The sequence below is a fragment of the Lontra canadensis genome, unplaced genomic scaffold, assembly GCF_010015895.1.
Source record: "Lontra canadensis isolate GAN:19392208 unplaced genomic scaffold, GSC_riverotter_1.0 scaffold17, whole genome shotgun sequence".
Classification (NCBI taxonomy): Eukaryota; Metazoa; Chordata; class Mammalia; order Carnivora; family Mustelidae; genus Lontra; species Lontra canadensis.
In genome coordinates this window covers 21,001,803-21,026,419 of record NW_022631011.1, presented here as the reverse complement: position 1 = coordinate 21,026,419, position 24,617 = coordinate 21,001,803, and the positions used below count along the sequence as shown (strand labels likewise).

The window sequence follows — 24,617 nt, the reverse complement described above, 5'->3', positions numbered from 1 at the left end:
CCTGCTCACCATTTCTCCTTTGTGGTGGTTCCCCAAATCACCCTCCTCCCCAAGTTCAGAGGCATACCCCTGAATCTGCTGCTAGCTTTTCCTTTGCAGGGATGCCAGAGACAAGCCTGGAAAGTGCAATTCTGATTTTGCTGTGCACTTACAGAAGCTCTTTATCTTTTAAAACACCACAGTGGCTTTGAAGGGCATCTTGACCTAAGCAGGAGATGTATCCTTCATGAACGTATGTCCGGAAAGGCATCCATCAGAGCAGTGGTCCATAGGATGGAAGGATCCAGGGCCTGGTTACTTTTTTCCAGTGCCGGGTAGAGTGTCTTATTAATTATATGCTCGTAGATAATTAACTAGGTCAAGGTGTAGGGAATGCCCAAGACCTCTGCTTGGGTCTCCCTGCTGCAGCGTCGCCTCCGCCCGCCCCCCAGGTGCCCCCGTGCTTGCCACAGCTGACGGCTTCCCCACTTACAGTAGAGTCTTTCCTGAATCCATGGCACCCGCTGGCCACTTACAAAGTCTTTTTCTGACAAGAGGCAAGGCTGCTTCCTCTAACAACAGCAAGTGGAAAGACGCTCCAGGGGCCATGAGTGTGGACATTGCTGCAAACACAGGAGTGGCCGCTCCCTGGGGACCAGCAATCCCGGGGTCTGGAGGTGTCCCTGATCATAAGTGGAGTAGCCAGCGGCCAGCTGGTGGTGTGCTTCAGGCTCCCGTCGCCCAAGAAGAGTGGTTCCCCCATAGCACAAGTCTGAACAGAAGACTAGACCTATTCCAGACACTGTGTCATAAACGCAGTGACTGATGATCAGGGTTTCCAGACACTTGCTGTCCTTCAGATAGAAAGTTCCCCAAGGATCATGCTTTGAACTGTGCTTGAAAAGTAAGAATAGAGCCTTTTCATGAAATTCCCCTACTGCTCCTTTCTGATAAAGGAAGCAAGCACCTTTATTTTTTGTTAGCGAAAGCAGTTTTTCTGGGCTCAGGTTGAGGACAGCCTTATATCCTGTAATGTTGTGGCACCTGTGGAGGCAGGTCCGTTAGAGGAAATGCCGTGAAGCGTGGATTCTGCGGGAGATGGTTGGTTCGCTAACAGATCTGTGGCAGGGGCCTGTTCATACTCCAGGTTCTGTCCTGCGCGGTCAGGACAGGGACACAGGGCAGAGATGGTATGTCTGCTCTCGGGGCTTATATTTATGAAAACAAGTAGCGGGGCAAATACCAAATATTTCTCTGCAGAGATTTAAAATATAGAGATATGGAAGAGGGTGATTGGAGGTTTATTAATATGTCCTTTTAAAAAGCACAAGAAAAGAGGGAATCAGAGATGGCAAGTAGCTGCTTATGGATTTCCTCAGATATGGTGTTACAGGGAGCCTTGTTCATCCACAAAAAATGGGGTGATGCAGGATGACTTTGTGTGAAAGTAGCAATCATCTGCCCATTTTGCAGCACCATTTATTATTACTGGAGTGTTTCCAGCAGCTGGACTGGACTTTTTAGCTTCCGTAAAGAACTTGCATGGTCTCATTCATCTTTGTTTCTTAGCTGCATAGCACAGTGCCTACTGTATACTTGGTATACAGTGAGTATATTCTGAGTGGATGAACAAAACAAAAGTAGATTTGTTAAGAGTTCTTCTTTCAGCCTAATGTAGAGAAGACATCACTTCTCATTTACTTTCTTTTAAACTGCAGAACATTATCTGGTTAAGATAATGGCTATGTGATTTTATAATTAAATATCCTGCTTTTTTTTTTTAAGATTTTATTTATTTATTTGACAGATGGAGATCACAAGTAGGCAGAGAGCGAGGAGGAAGCGGGCTTCCACTGAGCAGAGAGCCCGATGGGGGACTCGATCCCAGGACCCTGGGATCATGACCTCAGCCGAAGGCAGAGGCTTTAACCCACCAAGGTGCTCCAAATATCCTGCTTTTTAAAAAGATTTTGTCAGAGAGAGAACACAAGCAGGGGGAGGGGCAAAGGGAGAGGGAGAAGCAGGCTCCCTGCTGAGCAGGGAGCCCGATACAGGACTCGATCCCAGGACCTGAGCTGAAGGCAGGCGCTTAAGACTGAGCCACCCAGGCATCTGTAAATATCCTGCTTTTTTAAAACATACTTTCATTTTTTGAAAATAAAATTTATGGTTCTCAATCTAAATTGTTGAAGAATTGAAAGGAGTGATGTGGAAAGCCATCTATTATTTGACTTTGATAGTAAATTGTATAGTTTGTGGTTGGGCCTGATTTGTTCATCACTCTCATACTTGTTTGACGTGGATAGGATTGACAGTTCAACCCTTCACTGAACAGGCTCAGAGTTGGCCACACACTCCAGGAAGGTGCTTTAAAATTGGAAATTTATCCCGGAGACTTACGACATGTGGAGCAGAGGGGTGCATGGACCTGGAGAATGAACCGTGAATGGGATAGATCCACTGCTATTCCTTTTTTTATTTTTTTAAGAGAGCAAGCATGAACCTGGGGTGCAGGGATGGGGGTGAAGGGGAAGGGCAGAGGGAGAGAGGGAATCCCAGGCAGGCTGCATACCCAGCATGGTGCCCGACATGGGGCTCAGTCTCACAACCCCAAGATCATGACCAAATCCAGAGTTGGATGTTTAACAGGCTGGTACCTGAGAGTTAATTAATTTATATTATAATCTGATTTGTAACAGGCTTCAAAAGGGAACTTTGTACCAGTGCTCTCCATTCGTATGGGAGACCTCTAGGGATGCTATGTGTCCTACATGAAGGAAGCCTTTGTAGGACTTCTTAACTAAGATACTTTCAGAATCAATTATATTTTTCTGTTTTGAGAAATGTTCTTTTTTTTTTTTTTAAGATTTTATTTATTTATTTGACAGAGAGAGATCACAAGTAGGCAGAGAGGCAGGCAGAGAGAGAGGAGGAAGCAGGCTCCCTGCTGAGCAGAGAGCCCGATGCGGGACTCGATCCCAGGACCCTAAGATCATGACCCGAGCCGAAGGCAGTGGCCCAACCCACTGAGCCACCCAGGCGCCCCTAGAAATGTTCTTAACAACTATTATAAATCACGTCAAGAAAAACCTTTCAAATGAACTTTGTCACCTTTATTTTCCACGGCTGCCATCTGAGGGAAGAGAGCACTTTTCTTGCTAGATCCATGGGCTGGAGCCTTTCCCTCATCACTATGGAGGCACCTTTGGTCTTCCTGCACAGGAGGCAGGCGCTGTTACGCAAGCCCATTTGTTGAGAAAATGCCACAAGAACAAGGGCTGGAAACGTTGCTGTTCTTGGTCACTGGCATAGTAGAAGCCTAGATGAATCTTCTCGTCTCTTTAGCTGGGGAGTGATAAAAACCATCCCGCTTTTTGGCTCTGGCAGGCCAGGCATTCCTTTCTCTATCGTTGCGGCTGTCTTCAGATCAAGATGGAGCCCTTCAACCAGCTCACCGTAGTGGCTTCCCATTGCGGAGTGGTGTCGAAAAGTAAGTTCAGTCTATTTGGAAAACGTAGTTCATTGCAGAAGAGTCCATTAAATCTTCTCTATTGATAGTTAACACCATGTACTCAAGAGAGGACTCGAAATACAGGACAGTGAAATTGAGGGAATAGGCCAGGATCTGCGAGGACAAGTTACCAGGTCTACGTGCGGGTGGCCAGTGTCCTGTGAGATTGAGACAGCCCCAAGCTTTACCTATTTTGTACTGACTTTGGCATACTTCAGTTTTTAACTCTCCTTTTGCTAGAAGGCTTCGTAATGAGGAGTTTCTTATTTTTTTTCTTGGCAGGGTGGGAGAAGTCAGCATGATAGAGGGAAGATTTCCCTGTTAAAAATGGAGAAAAATTTTCAATAAAATAATTAGTTCAAAAAGCAAGAACTTGGGACGCCTGGGTGGCTCAGTTGGTTAAGCGGCTGCCTTCAGCTCGGGTCATGATCCCAGCGTCCTGGGATCGAGTCCCACATCGGGCTCCTTGCTCGGCGGGGAGCCTGCTTCTCTCTCTGCCTCTGCCTGCCATTCTGTCTGCCTGTGCTCGCTCTCTTTCCCTCTCTCTCTGACAAATAAATAAAATCTTAAAAAAAAAAAAAATACTTTAAAAAAAAAAAAAGGCAAGAACTCTGTGACTCTAGTTGGCTTATTGGCTGGCTTCCTTTTTTTTTTTTTTTTAATATTTTGAAGGAGATGCATTTAAAAATCTTATTTACGTTACTTACATAGATACTATGAAAAGCAATCTCCAAATCATTTGCATTCATTTTTGGAAAACCATCAGACCGTTTCGGGGCGTCACCTCCTGTACGGATCTCTCCCCATTTCGACCGTTTGTCTCCTTGCCCCAGGCTCACAGTACCCTGGGCCACAGCTGGGCACGGGCTTGCCCAGTGAATAGCTCAGTCCCACGCAAGCCTTGTCTGTCTTGCTCTTGAATCGCCCTGTTATTCTGTTTGGTTGGCTGGATGCTCTGTTCTGTTGAGAAATTGTATCAAAGCAACAACTGAATCGTGGAGTGTTTAGAACAAGTAAATTGACTTAAATGATGCATTTTTTTTTTTCCCTCTCTAAAAGGTGTCTAAATGTAGGGAGTGTGTCTACGATGACGTTATTGAAACAGATGATTAGTGCAGCTTTTGTCGTGACTGTTTATCATCCCACGTTTATACACTTAACATTGACTCAAATCACCATTAATCTTACTGCCCTCCCCCACAACAAGTATTTTCATTTTCTTTTAATTGTACGTATTGGAACATAGTGAACACAGAACTTTTGTTTTTACATTATATTCTGTCTCAGGCATTTTTCTAGGTTATTCTAGGTTACTCTCTTGCAGGCTTTCTGTCCATTTTCGGAAATTTTTTGATTGTGATAAAATATACATACCATGGTATTTTCCATTTGAACCACTTTTAAGGATGCCATTTAGTTAAATACATTGACATTGTGGTTCGAACCATTGCCAGAACTCATCTTGCAAAACTGAAACTCTGTGCCCACTAAACAGCTTCTCATTCCTCCCTGCCCCCAGCCACTGGCAACCACCATCCTACTCCCTCTCTCTCTGAATTGGACTCCTGAGGGTACCTCATGTATGTGGACTCATGCAGTACTTTCTTGAGACTGCCCTGTTTCATGTAGCATAATGTCCTCATGACTCATCTACGTTGCGGCATGAGCCAGAGTTTCCTTCCTTTTTAAGGCTGAATAATATTCCATTATACACGTATACCTCATTTTGTGTGCATTTTGTTTATCCATTTATCTTCCTTAGTGGCTCTTCTGAGTAACGGTGCTGGAACATGGGCATACAGTCATCTGTTGGAGTTCCTGATTTCAGTGCTTTGGGGCATATATGCAGGGGTGGAATTGCTGGGCCACAGGAAAATTTCATGTCTGATGTTTTAAGGAACTGCTGTGCTGTTTTCTACAAGGCTGCACAATTTTACATCCCCTCCTGCAGTGCCCAAGCGTTCCCATTTGTCCACATCCTCATTAACACTTTCATTTTCTTTCCTTCCTCTCATCACAGCCATCCAAATGGACGAAAGGTGGCATTTCATCATGATTCTGATTTGCATTTCTCCAGTGATCAGTGATATTGAGCATCTTTTCATGTGCTTTTTGGCTGTTTGTATATCTTCTTTGGAGAAATGTCTTTTAATTAGGTAATCTTTGATTGTTATTGAGTCATAGGAGTTACTTATATAGTTTGGATATTAACCCCTTACCAGATAATTTGCAAATATTTTCTCCTATTCTGTGGGTTGCAGTTGCCTTTTCACTGTTGATCATGTCTTTGATGGACAGGTTTTATTTTGGTACAGTCCAGTTTTTATTTTTACTTTTTTTTTTTTTTTTTTTTTTACTTTTGCTGCCTGTGTCTTTGGTGTCCTATCCAAGAAATCATTTCAGATCCAGTGTCATGAAGCTTTTCCCCCTCATGTGGACACTTTTTTAGGTTTTCTCTGTCCTGGATAATGCTGCAGTGAGTGGCTTCATGCACTTAGCTTTTTTCTTCTGTTGGCACTGTTTACTTTCAGAGAAAAATGAAGTACTGACAGTACTGACAGTTTTGTCCCATTTAGAGCACATAGAGACACGAGACAGCACAGGATATCACTTGTCTTGTTAGCAAAAGTTTTGTTTCTGAAGGCAAGGAGAGTGACATCTATGCAAGCATTCAGTACCTTAATTGCTCCTATCGTGCTCTGGAACTGTGATTTTTTTTTTTTTTTAAGGGGTGGGGAAGAAGAGGGAGGAAGGGCAGAGGCAGAGGGAGAGAGAATCTTAAGCAGGCTCCACACCCAGCATGGAGCCCAGCAAGCGGCCTGATCTCCTGACCTGAGCTGAAATCTAGAGTCAGAGACTTAACCAGCTGGGTCAGCCAGGCACCCTAAGGACCTGTGATTTTTAAAACATCATGGGTCCCATGAGCAGCCTGGGTCGCAGAAAAGGCATAGCCTCCTTGAAGAGCAGCACGGAGTGAATTTATGATTATTTCTTTGATCCTCAATCTGGGATCTCGGGGCTGCTGCAAAAGGTGAGTTTGATTGCCATGGCTGATTAGCTTCAGGTGGCCCTGGATCATCTTTTTTTTTTTTTTTTTTAAGATTTTATTTATTTATTTGTCAGAGAGAGAGAGGAGCGAGAGCAAGCACAGGCAGAGTGGCAGGCAGAGGAAGAGGGAGAAGCAGGCTCCCTGCTAAGCAAGGAGCCCAATGTGAGACTCGATCCCAGGACGCTGGGATCATGACCTGAGCTGAAGGCAGCTGCTTAACCAACTGAGCCACCCAGGCGTCCCCTGGATCATCTTTTTAATGCACAAAGTCCAATCTCCCTGCACATCTGAAGGGGAGAAAAGTCCTTTTGGGGAATCCTTCTAAGAACTCAACATCCTATAAATATAGAACATTTTCACAAATATCAGAAGTTTAAAAAATTCCAGCCACCTGAAAAATGAAAATTGAAAATTCCAGCCACTTTGAAAAAGCATATTCTGTTAGGGCCTGACTGATAATAATTATGCCCATTTATTAAATGGAAAAAATGCTCCTTTGAAAATCAAGTGCATATATTATCTTCTGCTGAATTTCAGGAATTTTCATTATCCTGGGTTTTAATATCCTAGAAAAATGTGTTTTAAACTTTGACATTGTTGATGAATTGAGGAAAAGATCATCAGTTGTTCCTCGGTATTTGCAACAGGGTTTCTGCCTTTGGGAGACTCCATATACAGAGAGAAAAATCTAGAGCCGTTTTATTTCTACTGGTGGTTCATTTTCAAAAAGCAAACAATGGCAATGACCATAATAAGACTTCTCATCAAAAAGGATTCCAGGGGCACCTGGGTGGCTCAGTAGGTTAAGTATCTGACTTAGGCTCAGGTCATGATCCCAGGGTACTAGGATCAAGTCCCATATTGGGGCTCCCTGCTCAGTGGGAAGCCTGCTTCTCCCTCTCTCTCTGCTCCCCGCCCGTCCTCCCCGCTCATCCTCTCCTCAAATACATAAGATCTTAAAAAAAAAAAAATTCTAAAAGACCTCTTCTGCAGAGGATTTTTGATTTGTGTTTGCTTTTTAACTTTTTATTTTGAAAATATCCTATATCTTCTTAAGTACATAAAAATCATTAATTGCCATGTTTTGGTCAGCCAGCCTTAGGAATTAAGTCATGGCCAATCAGTACTTCTGCTCACTTTTAATACTCTTACCTCAATTTGTATTTGAGGCAAGTCCCAGTCATCATTTCATCTGTAAATACTTTTGTATACATCTCTAAAAAATAGTTTTGAAAATGTAGCCATACTTAATAAATTAATAATTCATTGATCTAATCAAATGCCTTCAGTGATTATTTATCTGATTTTTTTTTCTCTTTTTTTCTTTTTCATAAGGAAAAGCTTACATACAGTGAAGAATGTATATGTAGGTAAACACTGCAGTATAACTACTTAAGCCCAGATAAAGTTATAGGATGTTTCCAGCATTCCAGCATCTTCCCTTGAGCTCCTCCTCAGTGAGTAACTCTGCCCTCTGATGACAGAGGTCAGAACAGTAGTTTTGAACTTCATATCAATGGAATCCTATAATCTTGTGTCTGGCTTTTTTCACTCAACATTATCTATGAAACTGATTCATGTTATTATATTTAGCAGGAGTTTGTTAGCTAGGAACTATTCTGTTTCATTGAATGAATATACTGCAATTATTTGTTCCACTTTGAGGCTACTGTGAATAGTACTATTACCGTGCCATACATATCTTTTGCGGGCATAGTAATAATTCAGTTCTGGGGTGTGTACACACGTACATATATGTGTCATATATGCATTTATAATACACATATATACACGTGTGTGTGTGTATATATACATATGTATATGATACATATATCGAGCAGTGAAGTTACTGGATCACAGAGTAGGCATGTGTTTTACCTTTAGTAGATACTGCTAAATGGTGTATGAGAGTTCCAGTTGCTCCACATTCTCATTAACGCTTGGTAGTGTTAGTCCTTGCAAGTATGGCCAGTCTGATGAGAGCATGGTAGAATCTCATTGTGATTTTAATTTGTATTTCCCTGATAACCAGTGCTGTTCAGCACTTTCTAATATGCTTATTGACTTTAAGATATCCTCTTTTGTGAAGGGCCTAGTAAAGACTTTTGCTGTTTTTACTGGTGGTGTGGTTTTTTACTGATACGTGGGAATTCTTTACATATTCTGAGGATGAGCTTTTTGTTGGATAAATGTATTTAACTGTCTTCTCCTACTCTGTGACTTTTTAAATCTCTGAGTGAATGAAATTCTTAATTTTAATTAAGTTTTGATATCAGGTCTCCAGCTTTATCGTTGTTCTTCAGATTTGGTTTGGCCATTGCAAGTATTTTTCTTTTCCATGTAGATTTTTAGATTCAACTTTTTAATACACACACAGCAGGTACAACACACACGTACACAGCACAAACACACACCAGGGATTTTGCTTTAGCTTGCATTGAAGTTATAGTTCAGTTTAAGAGAAATTAACATTGTAGCAATGTTGAATTCCAACCCATATGAGCTGTATATCTCTGTATTGAGATTAGTGGTTCTCAGGCTGGGTCGATTTGCTCCCTGAGGACATTTGGCAAAGTCTGGAGACATTCTTGTCACATTTATGGTGGAAGAGTGGCTGTGTGTTACTGGCATCTTGTAGACCAAGAATAGGGATCCCGCCCAACATCCTACAACTCCTAGGACAGCCCCCACAATAAAAAAATTACCTGACCCAAAATGTTAAGAAACCCTAGTTAGGGCACCTGGGTGTCTCAGTGGGTTAAGCCTCTGTTTGGCTAAGGTCGTGATCCTGGGGTCCTGGGATTGAGCCCAGCATCGGGTTCTCTGCTCAGCAGGGAGCCTGCTCCCTCGCCCCCCACCCCTGCTGCCTCTCTGCCTACTTGTGACCTCTCTCTGTCAAATAAATAAATCAAATCTTAAAAAAAAAAAAAAGAAAAGAAAAGAAACCCTGGTTTAGGTCTTTATTATTATTATTATTATTTTTTTTTTTTTTTTTTAGTAACGTTTTGAGTTTTCAGTGTGGCAGTACTGCACATCTCTGTTAGATTTATCCTTAGATTCTTAGTGGCTTGGTGCTATTTTGATTTTCCTTTCCTATTCGAATTGGGGTGTGTGTGTGTGTGTGTGTGTGTGTATTTGATGTGTCTCTGTCTTTAATTGTGGTATTCTATACCTTTTATTTTGGAGAGTCCCTTTCCATTTCTTCCCTCTCCTTATGTACTTTTTTATTGTCATTGAGGAAACTAGGATTTTTGTCCTGCAGAGTTTTCCACAGCTTGGCTATTGCTGATCATATCAGCGTGGTGCTGTTTAATATGTTCCCTTGTCTCTACATTCATTTCCCAGGTCCATTACTTCATTAGGAGCTGCAAAATGAAACACTGATTCTTTTTTTTTTTTTTTTTAAAGATTTTATTTATTTGTCAGAGAGAGAGGGAGAGAGAGCGAGCACAGACAGAATGGCAGGCAGAGGCAGAGGGAGAAGCAGGCTCCCTGCAGAGCAAGGAGCCGGATGCAGGACTCGATCCCAGGATGCTGGGATCATGACCTGAGCCGAAGGCAGCTGCTTAACCAACTGAGCCACCCAGGCGTCCCTGAAACACTGATTCTATCTTTTGCTTTTCATTTATTATCCCAGGATATTTTTGTAAAAAGACTGCCCTCCCACCCAGCTAATTCATTAGTCTTAGTCCCTAGAGAAAAAACAGGGTACATGCTTGTTTGTTCTCTTCTTTTATTTTTTTAAAAAAGATTTTATTTATTGGGGCGCCTGAGTGGCTCAGTGGGTTGAGGCCTCTGCCTTCGGCTTGGGTCATGATCCCAGGGTCCTGGGATCGAGCCCCGCATCGGGCTCTCTGCTTGGCAGGGAGCCTGCTTCCTCCTCTCTCTCTCTCTGCCTGCCTCTCTGCCTACTTGTTATCTCTGTCAAGTAAAATAAATAAAATCTTTAAAAAAAAATTTATTTATTTGACAGAGAGAGATCACAAGTAGGCAGAGCAGCAGGCAGAGAGGGAGAGAGAAGCAGGCTCCCGGCTGAGCAGAGAGCCTGACATGGGGCTCGATCCCAGGATCCCGAGATCATGACCTGAGCCGGAGGCAGAGGCTTAACCCACTGAGCCACCCAGGAGCCCCTGTTCTCTTCTTTTAAATCTGTTTCCAAAATAATGAGTTTGTTCCTTAGGATCTTCCATAAACAACCAGAGGGATTTTGTTGTTGTTGTTTTGTTTTTAATTAAAAGTACCATTATGGACCTAGCGTTTATTCATATTTGATATTTCAATCCATTGCTGTTTTTACCTTCATTAGGAATTAAATTGTCCCATGTTTGCATAGTGGGAACCTCTTCAAGATGCTAATATAGCTTTTAAGTTTCCTTGCTTTCTGCTATAATAAGCTATTCCAGGCTCTTCCTGAACATTTCTTATCCCTGCCCTGGAATCAGTCATTTCTTCAAGGAGCCACGGGCTCTTTTTCTGAATGTATTTAGAGAAGGTACTAAGCATTCTCAGTGCTACTGGCAGTGTTATTTCTAGGCTTCTTCAGTAGACAGAAAATAAGTATTTTTTTAAAGATGAGTTCCTATTCTAGGCTATAAGATTTTTAATTAACTTCGTTTTTTTCCCTGTGCACAAAGCCCTGAGTCCCAACAAACATTGACATACCTCCATGTTACTTTATCACAAACTACAGCCCCAGCAGCCTTAGAAGGACAATACCAAGTTGACTGGTGAGGATATGATTAGTGAAAACAATTTTTTTTTTTTTTTGCCATCTTCTGAGGTCTGTTTTTAAGGGTATTTCATAATAAAAATGCACTGTTAGACTATTATGTTCTAACATCACTTGGAATAATTCTGTGTGGTTATTTTACCAACTGGATTTGCATTAATTTTACTTTTTAGGGGTTGTGTTATTAAAATGTGTTATGATACGCAATATTTACATGGTTCCAATGTTTAATCTACAGAGAAGCTTTGTTTCTATCCTTGTTTCTTCTTCCCTGTTCCTTCTCTCACCTTGTAGGTATCCATTTTTTAAAAAATTATAGGTTATTCCACCATTGTTTTTCAATATTAACAAATATGTATATGTTTTTATACTTATATCCTCCCTTCTTTTATTTTTTATTTTTATTTATTTATCTGACAGACAGAGATCACAAGTTGGCAGAGAGGCAGAGAGAGAGGAGGAAACAGACTCCCCGCAGAGCAGAGAGCCCGATGCGGGGCTCAATCCCAGGACCCTGAGATCATGACCTGAGCTGAAGGCAGAGGCTTAACCCACTGAGCCACCCAGGCACCCCTATCCTTCCTTCTTTTAAATAAGGAGGGTTTTTACCAGGTGGTCTATTTCGCTTGTCCTCACCTCTGCTCTTGTAGATTTCCTGGTATTTAGGAAGGTTTGTGTTTTGGTTCTAATGCTTACCTTTATACTCAGTCTTTACATAATATCCTCACTCCCTTCGAGTTTGGGTCGTTGTTCATTGGTTCCCAGTGTGAGCATATTGTGATGAGCGAGGAGCCTCTTCCTTCTGCTTCCTTAGCTATAGTTTTAAAGTAATGAGACTTGTACTCTTAGGGAACACTTCCAAATCCCCCGAGTGAGTGAGTTTTATGTAGAAACACATTTCTGGGCCAAAATGACCAAGATGAGGTAAATTAATGGAGCTTTAAAAGTCAAGTGAACCTTGTTAAAGTCCTAAAACGACAGGTCTTGTGCAGCCTGGTGGGGGTGGGGTGGGGTGTGTGTTTAGTGGTCTGCTTATTGCGCTGGGTACAAGGTCTAATGTCCCAGATGCTATGGGTTTGTGGAAACTTTGCATCAGGGAGGGAAGAGCATTCCCATGGGGCTGGCTTTTCCCCTGTGATGGTATGTGAAGTGCCGAGGGCCAGGCTAGGGCACCATGAATAATTAATAGCCTTGGCTCTCAGAAACCTAATTTTAGTCCAGAGCAAGGAGCACATGTAGCAACACCAGGCCCTAGTTTCAGCTTCTTTCATCTTCTGGGCGTCAAGGTGGCTAACGTGTCGGCAAGGAAAGGGGAGGCACTGGACCCCATGATTGAGACCTGTTTGTTCCTGAAAGGCAGGGGTCTCTGCCTTCCATTCCTTCACTGGTTCGCATTTGTTGGAAGCCCGTTGTGTGTAAGGCATGATAAGGGCTAAGAGGCAGAAAATAGTGTTTTAGAGGGGGCGCTCATAAGCAAACCAAATTAGGTTGGGAGCCTGTAATGGTATATCCACGCAGAGCCACAGGCTGGGAGAATTGCCATCTGCTCTGCCTCGTGGTGGAGGGGTGGCAGGCGTGGCACTGGGCTCCAGATGTGCTGCTCGAGCTGGGTTTAGGGATGTGAAGGCTTGTGGGGGATTCTTCACGAATGAGTTGACCTTCCTACAATTTTTCTTGTTGGTTTAGGATCCTCTTAGGTGGGGGTAAACAAATTGTTGTTCATTGTAGAATTTGAGTGAGTACTAAATAGATGGGGGGGAAATGTAGCAGAACCTAGATATTCCAAATAAATCGGGTTCCTTGCTGCCCTTCCTCTTTCTCCTACCTTCCTCCCTCTCCTTGCTTCCTCCACTCACTCCCCGCAAAAGAGGAAAATGGGTATACATACTGTTTGACTCAGTAAAGCTATCTCTAGCAATATATCCCAAGAATATATTGATTTGCCTGAAAATACATAGGTACAAGACAAGACGTTCATCTGATACACGCATTGGCTATATGCGTGTACGTACACACACACACACACACACACACACACACACCGGTGCTCATGCTCCCCACCCCCCACCCCCAAACACACATTCTCTTTGGACACAAACTAAATTTCCTGTAGGGGATTGACTAAATGCATTGTTCTCTCCTTTTTTTAGAATGACCATATGTTATCTTACATAATTAAAAAATCAGCAAAGTTATTTTACTTTAAGAAGGCAATTACCACTTGTTTTCTCTTCTAGTGAAATGTACAGACATTTGGATTTTGCACTGGTTGTGTATTTGAAGTGGAAAGTTTATACTCCTTTATTCGTTGAATTCGTATTAGTTTGATTTAGTTTCTCTTTGGCTTACATATGTAATTGTATTACTATTACAGTGGTGGAGTGCCTGACTCGAAGGAGGCCTTCTTCTTCTTCTTCTTCTTTTTTTTTTTTTTTTCTTTTTTTGTTGGGCAGCAAAGCAAGGTTTATTGAGCGGTAACAGAGTGATAACACAAAGCTCCTGAGGAGGGAGAGGACCCAAGAGTGTTACCCTAGGGAGGCATTCTTAAAGTTCTGATGGAATGAGTGAACTTTCAAGGTTGGCTCCATGGTTTAAAAAACAAAAACAAAAAAACCTTTGATCTATTTCAAAAATGATATTTTATGTGTGTAAAGTTTCAAACATGTTTTGCATTTTTTTAAAAAAGATTTTACTTATTTATTTGATGGAGAGAGAGATCACAAGTAGGCAGAGAGGCAGGCAGAGAGAGAGGAGGAAGCAGGCTCGCTGCTGAGCAGAGAGCCCGATGTGGGGCTCGATCCCAGGAGGCAGAGCGGAAGGCAGAAGCTTTAACCCACTGAGCCACCCAGGTGCCCCATGTTTTGCATTTTTTGAAGTGAATATCGATCATCTTCGTTGGCCACATGTTTGCAGATGTCAGGTTGGTTTACTAAAGCAGTCTCTGTTATAATTTGATTTTCTTGTTTGCCTTGCTTTGAAGAATTGGGCAGTTCTATTTTAGCAGACAGATCTGTGAACCTCCTTGCCTCCAACTTTTTTCTTAGGATAATTTTTTTTTTTTTTTAATTGAGACAAGTGGGGTGAGAAGAGGGTAGGGGGAGAGGGGGAGGGAGAGAGCCTCAAGCAGGTTCCACTCCCAGCTTAGAGCCTGGCATGGGGGTTGATCTCACAACCCTGAGATCATGACCTGAACCGAAATCAGTAGTCAGGCACTTAACTGACTGAGCCACCCAGGAGCCCCTTTCTTAGGAAAATTGAATCACCTTTAAGACTTTACTTATCAGTCCAATTATTAGGAATATGTAGTAATCCTAATATATCAAATATTTATAAAAGTATACATTAAAAATAATTTTATTTTGTTTTCTTAACAGAAATCATAGCCCGTTAATGAGTTTTGGAGCCAGCTTCGTCAGTTTTTTGGTAAGTTGGTATGGGAAGAGCTATTGGCATGAAGGAAACAAGTATATAAAGTATGTCTTAAAGTTACTAGCTGTATAGATAACAGATCTTTTACTTTTTAAAATTTTTTAAAGATTTATTTATTTATTTTAGAGAGCAGGCATATGCACAGGGTGGGGGGTGCAGGGCAGAGGGAGAGGGAGAAAGAGAATCTGAGGCAGACCCCACTGAATGCAGAGCCTGATAAGGGGCTCAGTCTCACGACCCTGAGATCATGACCTGTGTCGAAATCAAGAGTTAGATGCTTAACTGACTGAGCCATCCAGGTGCCCTTGTAGATACAGATCTTTTTAGCATTTAAAAGTATGATAAAGTTTTGCCTATTAGCCAGCATCTATGAGATATTCTCTTTCCCTTTATTTAAAAAATTAAATGCTTATACCTTCCAAAGTATTCTGTTTTTCCCAATAAAATTTTTTTTTTAAATAAAAATAAAATTGCAAAGACCCTTCCAAAAAATTGCATTAGGGATTAAAAAACAAAAAAGGTCAGACTTTGGATACTAAAGGCTTGCTTTAAAATTATATTGAATAAATGTGGACTGGGAAGCAAGTTAAATTAGCAGAGTTGAAACTTATTAGTTACTATTACATTTTTAAATATTAGTATTTAGGAATTGAAGGAATAGGTTGCAGTTAGGTGTTTGAAGAAAATTTGGCAATGTAGAAAGTTGGGTGCTTTTTTCCCCAGAAATATGTATAATATAACACAAACCACTTTCAAATACATAATTTAAAAAGAAACTATCGGGGGTGCCTGAGTGGCTCAGTGGATTAAGCCGCTGCCTTCGGCTCAGATCATGATCTCAGGGTCCTGGGATCGAGCCCCGCATCGGGCTCTCTGCTCAGCAGGGCGCCTGCTTCCCCCCTCTCTCTCTGCCTGACTCTCTGCCTGCTTGTGATCTCTCTCTGTGTTAAATAAATAAAATCTTAAAAAAAAAAACCAAACTATCATAGAATGGTATAATAGCAAATATGTGTGTGTGTGTGTGTGTGTGTGTGTACACATTTATAATCAGTATGTGTAGAGACCGAGTGAAGTAAAATAAAGAAAGCGTTAAAATAATTTCAGATCTAAGAAGATCTCTGCAGACTGGTGTGTCCTGTGCCTGTTCTCGGTGCCCCACTGCAGGCATCAGACCAGCTTCTGGTGACATGGATTTTCACTCAGGCTATTTATTTCCTCCTCTTGCCAGGGAATACAACACAAATTTTTAAGGCTTGACATTTACAATAAAACATAGCATCCGACTTTAAGGACAGTGGTACCCTCGGAATCACAGCATGAGGACCCACCTCACTACAAAGGCAGGGAGGGAGATGCAGCCAAAGGCTTGGCTGGGAGGAGGAAGGTGGGGAGGGAGGTTGTAGCAGGGCTGGGGTCTGCTTGGAAAGAAAGTGTGGCAGGGGGCTTGGGAAAGGTGGCTGTGGCCTGGTTTTGCTATAAGGGGAGAGTATACTGGAATCCTACCAAGGAGGCCTAGAATGCCAAGCGGGGAGAGGGCTCGCTGAATGGATAGGGCATGATAGAGTGCTAGCTGCGATGAGCTCATTAGGTCCTTCCAAGAACCAAGTGTCTGGTCTCTGCCCCTACAGCCCATTCATAACCTCAGAAACCTCTGTGTCACTGGTGAAAGTAGCAGGTTTTCAGCAGAGAAGGGATTGCCCCTACCTAGTCCATTGTGGCCTGGAAAAACCGACCAGGCTGCCAGTGGAATTTTTCACTATGGACAGTGTAATACGAGTTCCAAGTAAAGGAGCCCATTTGAATTGCTGTCCCTGAAAAGACTGACGCTTTTTAAGGCAAACCTAGTCGCTGACATTTCGTTAGCATGTCTTGACGGGGTAATGTGTGGGGTCTATGTATGGGGAGAATGAACTTTTCAGTGAGATGTCGATAAAAACTGAACGAAGTGGACCGATCAGAAATTACACAGGGCTTTGGTTACTGCGTTCAGTAACAATGAAAAAGATCCTAGAATGGTAACTGTGAGAATGTTTACTACCCTATATTTTTTCATGTAGTTGTGATAGAGGTATATTATTTCATATTGAGATTATAGTTCTTGGAAATGATTGAGGTAGGCTATAACATTCTAATTCTTTTATTTGCAACAAATAAAATTTGAATTTGGGGGGGCGGTCCTCGTTTGGGATTTTGTTGTATTAAATCGCCTCAATTTCCAGAGACTGACTCATTCATTCATTCTTTCCTTATTTCTTTCTTGGAAGAATGCCATGATGACATTTGAGGAGGAAAAAATGCAGTTGGCGTGTGATGACTTAAAGACAACAGAAAAACTGTGTGAAAGCGAAGAGGCTGGAGTAATTGAAACCATCAAGAATAAAATTAAGAAGAATGTAAGTTCTGTCTTGAGGCTGTGAACGGGGTGCCGCTGACGCCGGGCATTGCTCCTTTACTTGGTTTCCGAAATTTTGGATATGACTGAAAGCACTATGTGCTTCTTACAGCTTTTGATTATGTAAAATACATTTTTTTGAATAATAGGACCCACCCCCACCTGCCCTGTCAGTCTTTAAAGCCATTCAGTGCATTAATTCTTTTGCTATTTTAAGATTATCTTCTTCCATAATGGGCCACATGCTAAGAGCGTTTGTAATGGGGCTTTCGTGTGAATGTATAATTCAAATATGTTGCATTTTGGCATTATTGAAGAATTCAGCTATTTACCTAGTTTTTCCCCTAACAACATTGTAGTTCACTTTTCCTGATTTTGCTTTCACCTTTCAGTGTGGCAGTCTGGTCTTTGGGGAGGCATCCTCCTTACCCCCTGGTGTTTCTGGATGGCCCAGGGGTCTCACCTGTGTTACCTGTTGAACTGACAAACCCGTCTTTGGGTTATAGTCCTCAAAAGCTGCCCATCTTCGTTCATGTCCAGGTTGCTTCACCTCTGCTCTTGAGGATGGGGTCCACCACGAGGAAGCCTCTTGACGCCGCAGAAGGACCAGAGCTTTCCTTGCTGGCTCCTTCTGCAAACCCCGCATCTCATCAGTGACCGAGTTCTGTCGCTCTCTTTCTAAAGTGCCTCCGGAGTTCATCCACCTCTCTCTCCACCCCAGCCATGTCCTTAGGTCAGCCACCATCCCCATTTGCCGGCAACAAGCCTCACGGGCCTCAAATTCATTCTCCATAATACAGTCTTTAGAATGTAAATAGTCAGTTGCTGGCTTCGTTTTCGGTGTCCTTACCCCCACTGTTACCATTCCATTGCTCCTTGCCAACTCCTTACTGTGGCTGACTTGGCATTTCCTTTCCCTCTGCCTAGAATATTCTCCTCCCTCTGGACCTGGTTCCTACTCCTTCTTGAGTTCTTCCTAGATCATTTTCTCTAAGGACTCTTGCCCGAGCCCCAGAGCCGTGCTGAGTAGGTTTCCTTCTTGTCCCTATAGTACACTCGACCCTTCAGAGCACTGACCTACATTACCTGGTAACGAGGTCAGCGTTCCCTCATGAGACCCTAAGTTATTTATGTGTGTCTTCTGATTCTAATTCCATGCCTAACCACATATGTTAGGGATTAACATTGATAATGGGTCTTTGCAATTGAAAAAAGCGTTTTCACATACAGTACCTCATTAGACCTTCCAACAACCCCACACAGTAGATGTTATTACAAAGAACTGGGAGCATCAATAGACTGACATTTGCCTAAGCAAAGTAATGAGTTCTGGGACTACACTTGCAACAATAGTGACCAGAATAGATTATGCTAATGTAAAAAAGGAAAACAGTTCATTGTTTTGTGTCTACTATATATGCTATTGTCATATTTGTAAAGATCCTAGCATATCTTATATTACTGTGAAAGCTGATGAAAAGTATTTGGCGTATCTTGTTCAGGTTCACTTTGCATTAAGAATGCAGTATTCTGGGATGCCTGGGTGGCTCAGTTGGTTAAGCGGCTGCCTTCGGCTCAGGTCATGATCCCATGGGTTCTGGGATCGAGTCCCATATCAGGCTCCTTGCTCAGCAGGGAGCCTGCTTCTCCCTCTGCCTGCCTCTCTGTCTGTGCTCACTCTCTCTGACAAATTAAAAAAAAAAAAAAGCAGTATTCTATTTGGGGATAAGTTTTTTCCACTTACAAACATTCTTTACAATAAGGACCAACATTTTATGAAAAGTCTGGGGTTTTTTTTGTTTTATGTTTTGCTTCTTTCATCGAGGTAGTCATCTTAGAGGTATAGCCTAATTCCGAGTTCAGTTTGTGGTTCATTCAAACCTATTTTCTCCTTAACTAAAATGTAGTCAGTTTTCAACCCTCACATCTCAGTTGTGTGCACTGAAGTTATGACCCACCCTGTTCGTCCTACATGAACGAAGGTAGATGGCTGCAGAGCGGCTTTTCGGTTTATCTGTTTTGGGGAATATGTTTTCTACCTTTAGTGGTTTTTATTTTGGATAAGTAAGAACTCGTTTCAAAGAAGGTAAACCTCTGAACTTTTGTGTTGACTTTCCTGGTGTCCACCAACTTCACTGTTCTCGCTTAGAACTTGTCTTTGAGTTGCAATGTTTTTTGTTTTTGTTACAATGTTCTGCATCGTATGGTTAACGAAACAGCCAGATCTCATGGGAATATGGTATAAATCTGGTCTTGGCTTTCCATGCCCTGCTTCCCAGTTCCTGTGTGAAATTATTTTGCACAGTCAAGTAATGGGGGTTTGGATGGAGTCCTGTTCTTGTGTGTGATTCGTCAGCATGTACTTTCTTTCCACCCAACAGGTTGACGTCCGAAAATCTGCCCCCTCTATGGTTGATCGGCTTCAGAGGCAAATAATCATAGCCGACTGTCAGGTCTATCTGGCTGTGCTCTCGTTTGTGAAACAAGAATTGTCAGGTATGTCAAAGCATTATCAATTTTTTTAACTATTTTTTTTAAGATTTTATTTGTTTGACAGAGACAGCAAGAGAGGGAACACCAGCAGGGTGAGTGGGAGAGGGAGAAACAGGTCTCCCGCTGAACAGGGAGCCCGATGTGGAGCTCTATCCCAGCACCTGGGATCGTGACCTGAGCTGATTCGAATGCGTTATGACCGAGCCACCCAGGCATCCCCAAAGCATTATTATTATTATTATTTTTTAAAGATTTTATTTATTTATTTGTCAGAATGAGCACAGGCAGACAGAGTGGCAGGCAGAGGCAGATGGAGAAGCAGGCTCCCGCTGAGCAAGGAGCCCGATGTGGGACTCGATCCCAGGATGCTGGGATCATGACCTGAGCCGAAGGCAGCGGCTTAACCAACTGAGCCACCCAGGCGTCCCACCAAAGCATTATTTTTAATGGCTTTCAAAATTCAGTGGACACAAGAAGTAATCCTCCCCCCTCCCCACCCCGCCCCATTTTTACAGTGCCTTGTATTTTAGCCTTTGAAAATATGTGGCACATCTTTGGGGCATGATACTGAGTTTTACTTAGGAAATTGAAACCATGAGTGCCTAATGTGTGTTTAGGGGAGTGGTTTTAGACTTGAAGTCAGTGTTTCATCCTCTTGTCTCAAGATAATTCTGTCATAGTTAGAGAAATTGCTAGTGCCAGATAGATCATGCTTTTCCTTTATGAGAATCAAGTTGTGAATAATCTTTAAAGTGAAATATAACTGGTTTAGGTTAAAATTTTCAGGAAGTTGTTAATTGAGGGCCTGAGTGGGTACCAAATATTTCCTAAAATATTTGAATGACCTACATTTGAACAACCTCGAGTAAGGACTATGAACGAATGTCTTAGTTTGTCCCAAGACCGTTGTTTTCCAGGGTTCTGTAGCTTTGATATCTTGAGAGCTATAGACTCAAATTGAGTCTTTGACAGCTTCTGGAAGACTCTAACACAGACACCAAGTCTTCAGCTTATGTGAGTATCGGTCTGATCCTGCCAGGAGAAATTTGCTGCTTTGGCAGATAGGATTTACTCGGAAAAAAATGAAAATTCCGAAAGGAAATAAGCTAAAACTCACAACCACAAAAGCATTTCCTTCCAAACCTTAAATGAAGCAGGGGCTGTTGCAGCTGAGTTGTAACGTACACTATTCTCTCTCAACTGCCAGTCACCGATTTTTCCTCTCCCTTCTCCTGTCTCTTTCCTCTGGCTCATTCTTGAGGATGCTTTGTTTCTGTTTGGCTCAAGTCAGAAATGGAACTTTTATTTTGACCTCCAAGATTTGGACTAGCTAGAATTTATCCTTCTTTTAAAATGTGTTGGCCTTTTGCTTTGGTTCTGCTGTTCTATGTTTTTCTCTCTAATCCTCCTCTTGGGACTTGCCTGATACATGGTTGAGGGCTCATAGCTCGTGTGAAATTTCTGGGATACATCAGTACAAATCCCCCCACTTGAAGCCCTCCATTCATGTCTATATTAAAAGCAGCAGAGCTGTTAGACTTCTCAGGTCAAGATAGGATCTCTGGCATTTGTACTTCCTTTTTTCTGACACTCAAGAAGGACTTTTTAGAGGAGCTAATTTTAGCCATTAGGAGAAAATACCTGTCTAGAGAGAAGGATAAATCCAGTGTAGTATAATGTTTGGGGAATCAGAGTAAAGGGTATCTGGGAATTCTTTGTGTTAATCTTATAACTCTTTTGTTAGTCTGGAAGTGTATAAAATTTCCAAAAGTTGGTATATCCTTTATTGGCTCATTCATGGGTCTGTTTGACAAATAATTAATGAATACATATGATGTGCTGATAAACCCTGTGCTACGTGAGCAGCACAGGCGATGCTCCTTACCCTCATGAAACAGAGACATCGATTCATGCTGTTGATTTCTAAAATCATTATCCTGGTTAAAAATTACTGAGCATTGTTACAGAAAACTTGGAAAATAGAGAAGGGTGAAAAAGAAAGCAAGTCATGTCTTATCTTACCACTTGGAGAAATCACTCTTTAATGTTCTGTGTTTCTCCATACTTCTTTTATAAAATGGAATCTATAGTGCTTTGTACCCAACTTTTCCCTCTTAGATTGTATTTTACGTATTTCCCTTAGATTGTATTTTACATGTTTACGTATTTCCCTGTTACTCAGTTTCAAACTATTAAATAGTAACAGTAGTTTTTCATATGAATGTACCATGATTTATTTAACCAATTACTTTTGGACATTTAGGTGTTCTTTGCTTTGCCTTTTTTTTTTTTTTTCCTTTTCTGGTTATTAGGTCAGTGTATTTTTATATTTTATTAATAAACTGTATTTCTTTCATAAATTGGCTTCTTTGCCTTTTCCCATTCTCCTACTAGGTTGATATTAATCAATTATTTAATCCCATTTATCACAGATTTTGAACAGTGCTCTCCGTTTTGCCTAAAGCTATATAATTTATTGAACAGATATTGATCTTGAAATGAAATTCTGACAGACATAAATGGACACAGTGGTCATTTGCTTTATGAATATCTCCTTATTTGTTTCAAACAAACAACCAAAAATGTTCTTCAATAGCCTTTTACAAGTCCACTGGGTTATTAAACTATAAAAAACTTACTTTGTTGGAATCCATTTTTTTTTAAAGCTTTTATTTATTCATCTGAGAGAGAGCATGAGCCAAGGAGCAAAAGGAGAGGGAGAAGTAGGCTCCCCCCTGAGCAGGGAGCCTGAGGCCTGGCTTGATCCCAGGACCCTGAGAACATGACCTGAGCTGAAGGCAGAGGCTTCAACCCACTGAGCCACCCAGGCACTCCTCTTAGAAAACTTTTTTGATGGATAATTTTCTTGCGGAAAAGCTGCCTTCTTGGAGATATTTGTTATAGTGCCCCTCCCCCACCTCGAGTGGGTGGTGCTGGAGTGGGGGCCGGGTGTGTGCACACTCTCGTCTGAGCTCCAAGTAGGGATGAATCTGTGAATTTTTAAATGCTTCATACTTTAAAAGAACTCTTGTGTTTTCTCCCATTTGAACTTCTTTGTAATGGATTATCCCATCATCTCTCTTCATTTTATATGCTACTTTATAAATACCTTTTTAATGGACTCTGTTATCCAGGGCTGCTTGTCTCGTTTTTTTTTTTTTCCCCCAATGAGCAGATATTCATTACTTTCATAACACAAAGAAGCTATTTTTAAAACCTGTTTTATGGTACTTGCCACCTTATTTTGTTTCCTTTCCTTCCTTTTATTTTATTTATTTTAAAGATTTTACTTATTTATTTGACAGAGAGAGATCACAAGTAGGCAGAGAGGGAGGGGGAAGCAGGCTCCCTGCTGAGCAGAGAACCCAATGCAGGGCTCGATCCCAGGACCCTGAGATCATGACGGGGGCTGAAGGCAGTGGCTTAACCCACCGAGCCACTCAGGCGCCCCTTTCCTTCCTTTTAGACTTGAGGATAGGCCCTATGTTGTACTCACCTCTGTGTTCTTGGCATAATAGAGGCTTGATAAATTTTCCTCAGCTGAGTTTGCTTTCTTTCACGGGTGAGGCAGTTGAGGCTGCGTGACTTCGATGAGGCTGAGTTGACAGACCTTGTTAGTGAGGACAGAACCCGGGCCTGAGCCCTGGGTTTCTTGTTTCATACCTGAATTCCTAGTGTCCTCACCATTTTCCACTGTCACCTTAGCCTGGTTCCACGGGCCTCTGCCCTCCGAGAGGCCCAGAAACCCAGCCGTGGTTGCTCGTATCCTATGGCCCTAGCCCCTGGCACGGGGGACAGCCTATTGTTGAGTCCCCTGCTTCTCCAGACCCCATTCTCTGTGTTGCCCTGGGAGCCATCTTCCTAAAACTCGTTAGACCTGTGCTTTAAGCACTTGGCTCTTCTACATCTCCTGCAGGGAAAGTTTGAATTCCTTCCTCAAGTGGCCTGTACGAACCTGCCTGCTTGCCTTCCCAGCAGCCTGCTAAGCCGAGCTCCCGGTGCTTCCCTGAACGCCCTGTGCTGCCCCTGCCTTTGTGCTTGCTGCCCTCTCAGTGTGGAAGACCCTCAGCCCCTTTATGGTTCTCTCGCCTCTCCAGGACGTCCCAGGCCAGCTTCCTTCCAGCCTTCTTTCCTCACTTCGTCATCTGCCCTTTGCTGTCCTACATGACTTCTGTGCCCAGTCAGAGAGTTCGTCACAAAGCAGCACAAAATTTTGGGCACGTGTCTGTCCACAGTATTTGACTGAAATCTTGAGGGCAGCAGCGATGTCTGCCTGCTTTTTTGCCCACGCTTACGGAGCCCCTGCTTTGCCCCCCGCACTGTGGGGTGATGGGTGCCAGGGCTCTAGAGAGGAGTGGGATGCAGCTCTTGCCCTGAGGGAACATCCGGCTTGGTAGGGGAGAGAGGAGCGCGTCCTTTCTAATTCAGGGGATACTCTACCCACCGGACGTGTAAGTCAGTCACAGATCAGGCGCACAGGGCGTGAGCCGCTGGGAAACTGCCTGGGGCAGAGCAAGCAAGATCCTGAGCAGGGTGAGAAGAACGGAAGTCCCTTTTCCCCCTCTATGTCCTTGGCACCCGCTGTGCTGTTCCCTCGCGCACGGTGGGTGTGTCATGTGTGAATTGAAGGGACGAAGGAAGGGTGATGCCATTCAGAAAGGAGCGGCACACCGCTGAACCCCAAGAAGAGTTGAGCTTGGAAAAGTGAGTCTTTTAGAAGTATTTTGGAAGTGAAAACAAAACCATTTTTAAACAGCCTCACATAGGATAAGTGAACCGACAGAATGCTGTGGTGGGGGGGTCCCACCAGTTACGATCCCATGAAAAATCTCTAAGATGTATCCCAACATCAATTAGTATGAGTTGGTATTTTCACTTTCTAGACAATTCTTGTCCTTTCCTGGGAAGGACTCCCGCTGCCTGCCTCCCGCCGCCCCCGTGCCACCCTTCCCTTAATGGGGACCAACTTTCCTCTCTCGCTACACCCAGCTGACTGAGGCTGGTCTGAATAGGGGAAGGCAAATGGTTTGTGGTT

General features: G+C 42.6%; 1 protein-coding gene across 1 annotated transcript in view; it reads left to right on the top strand.

Moving 5' to 3' along the window:
* The window catches only part of TTC39C (tetratricopeptide repeat domain 39C), a 106,059-nt gene that overhangs the window by 32,033 nt on the left and 49,409 nt on the right, over window positions 1-24,617 (top strand). Inside the window, exons 2-4 of the mRNA XM_032859749.1 lie at window positions 14,643-14,691; window positions 16,962-17,090; window positions 19,471-19,585. Of these exons, the coding sequence (XP_032715640.1) occupies window positions 14,643-14,691; window positions 16,962-17,090; window positions 19,471-19,585 (293 nt within the window). The remainder of the gene's footprint in view (window positions 1-14,642; window positions 14,692-16,961; window positions 17,091-19,470; window positions 19,586-24,617) is intronic.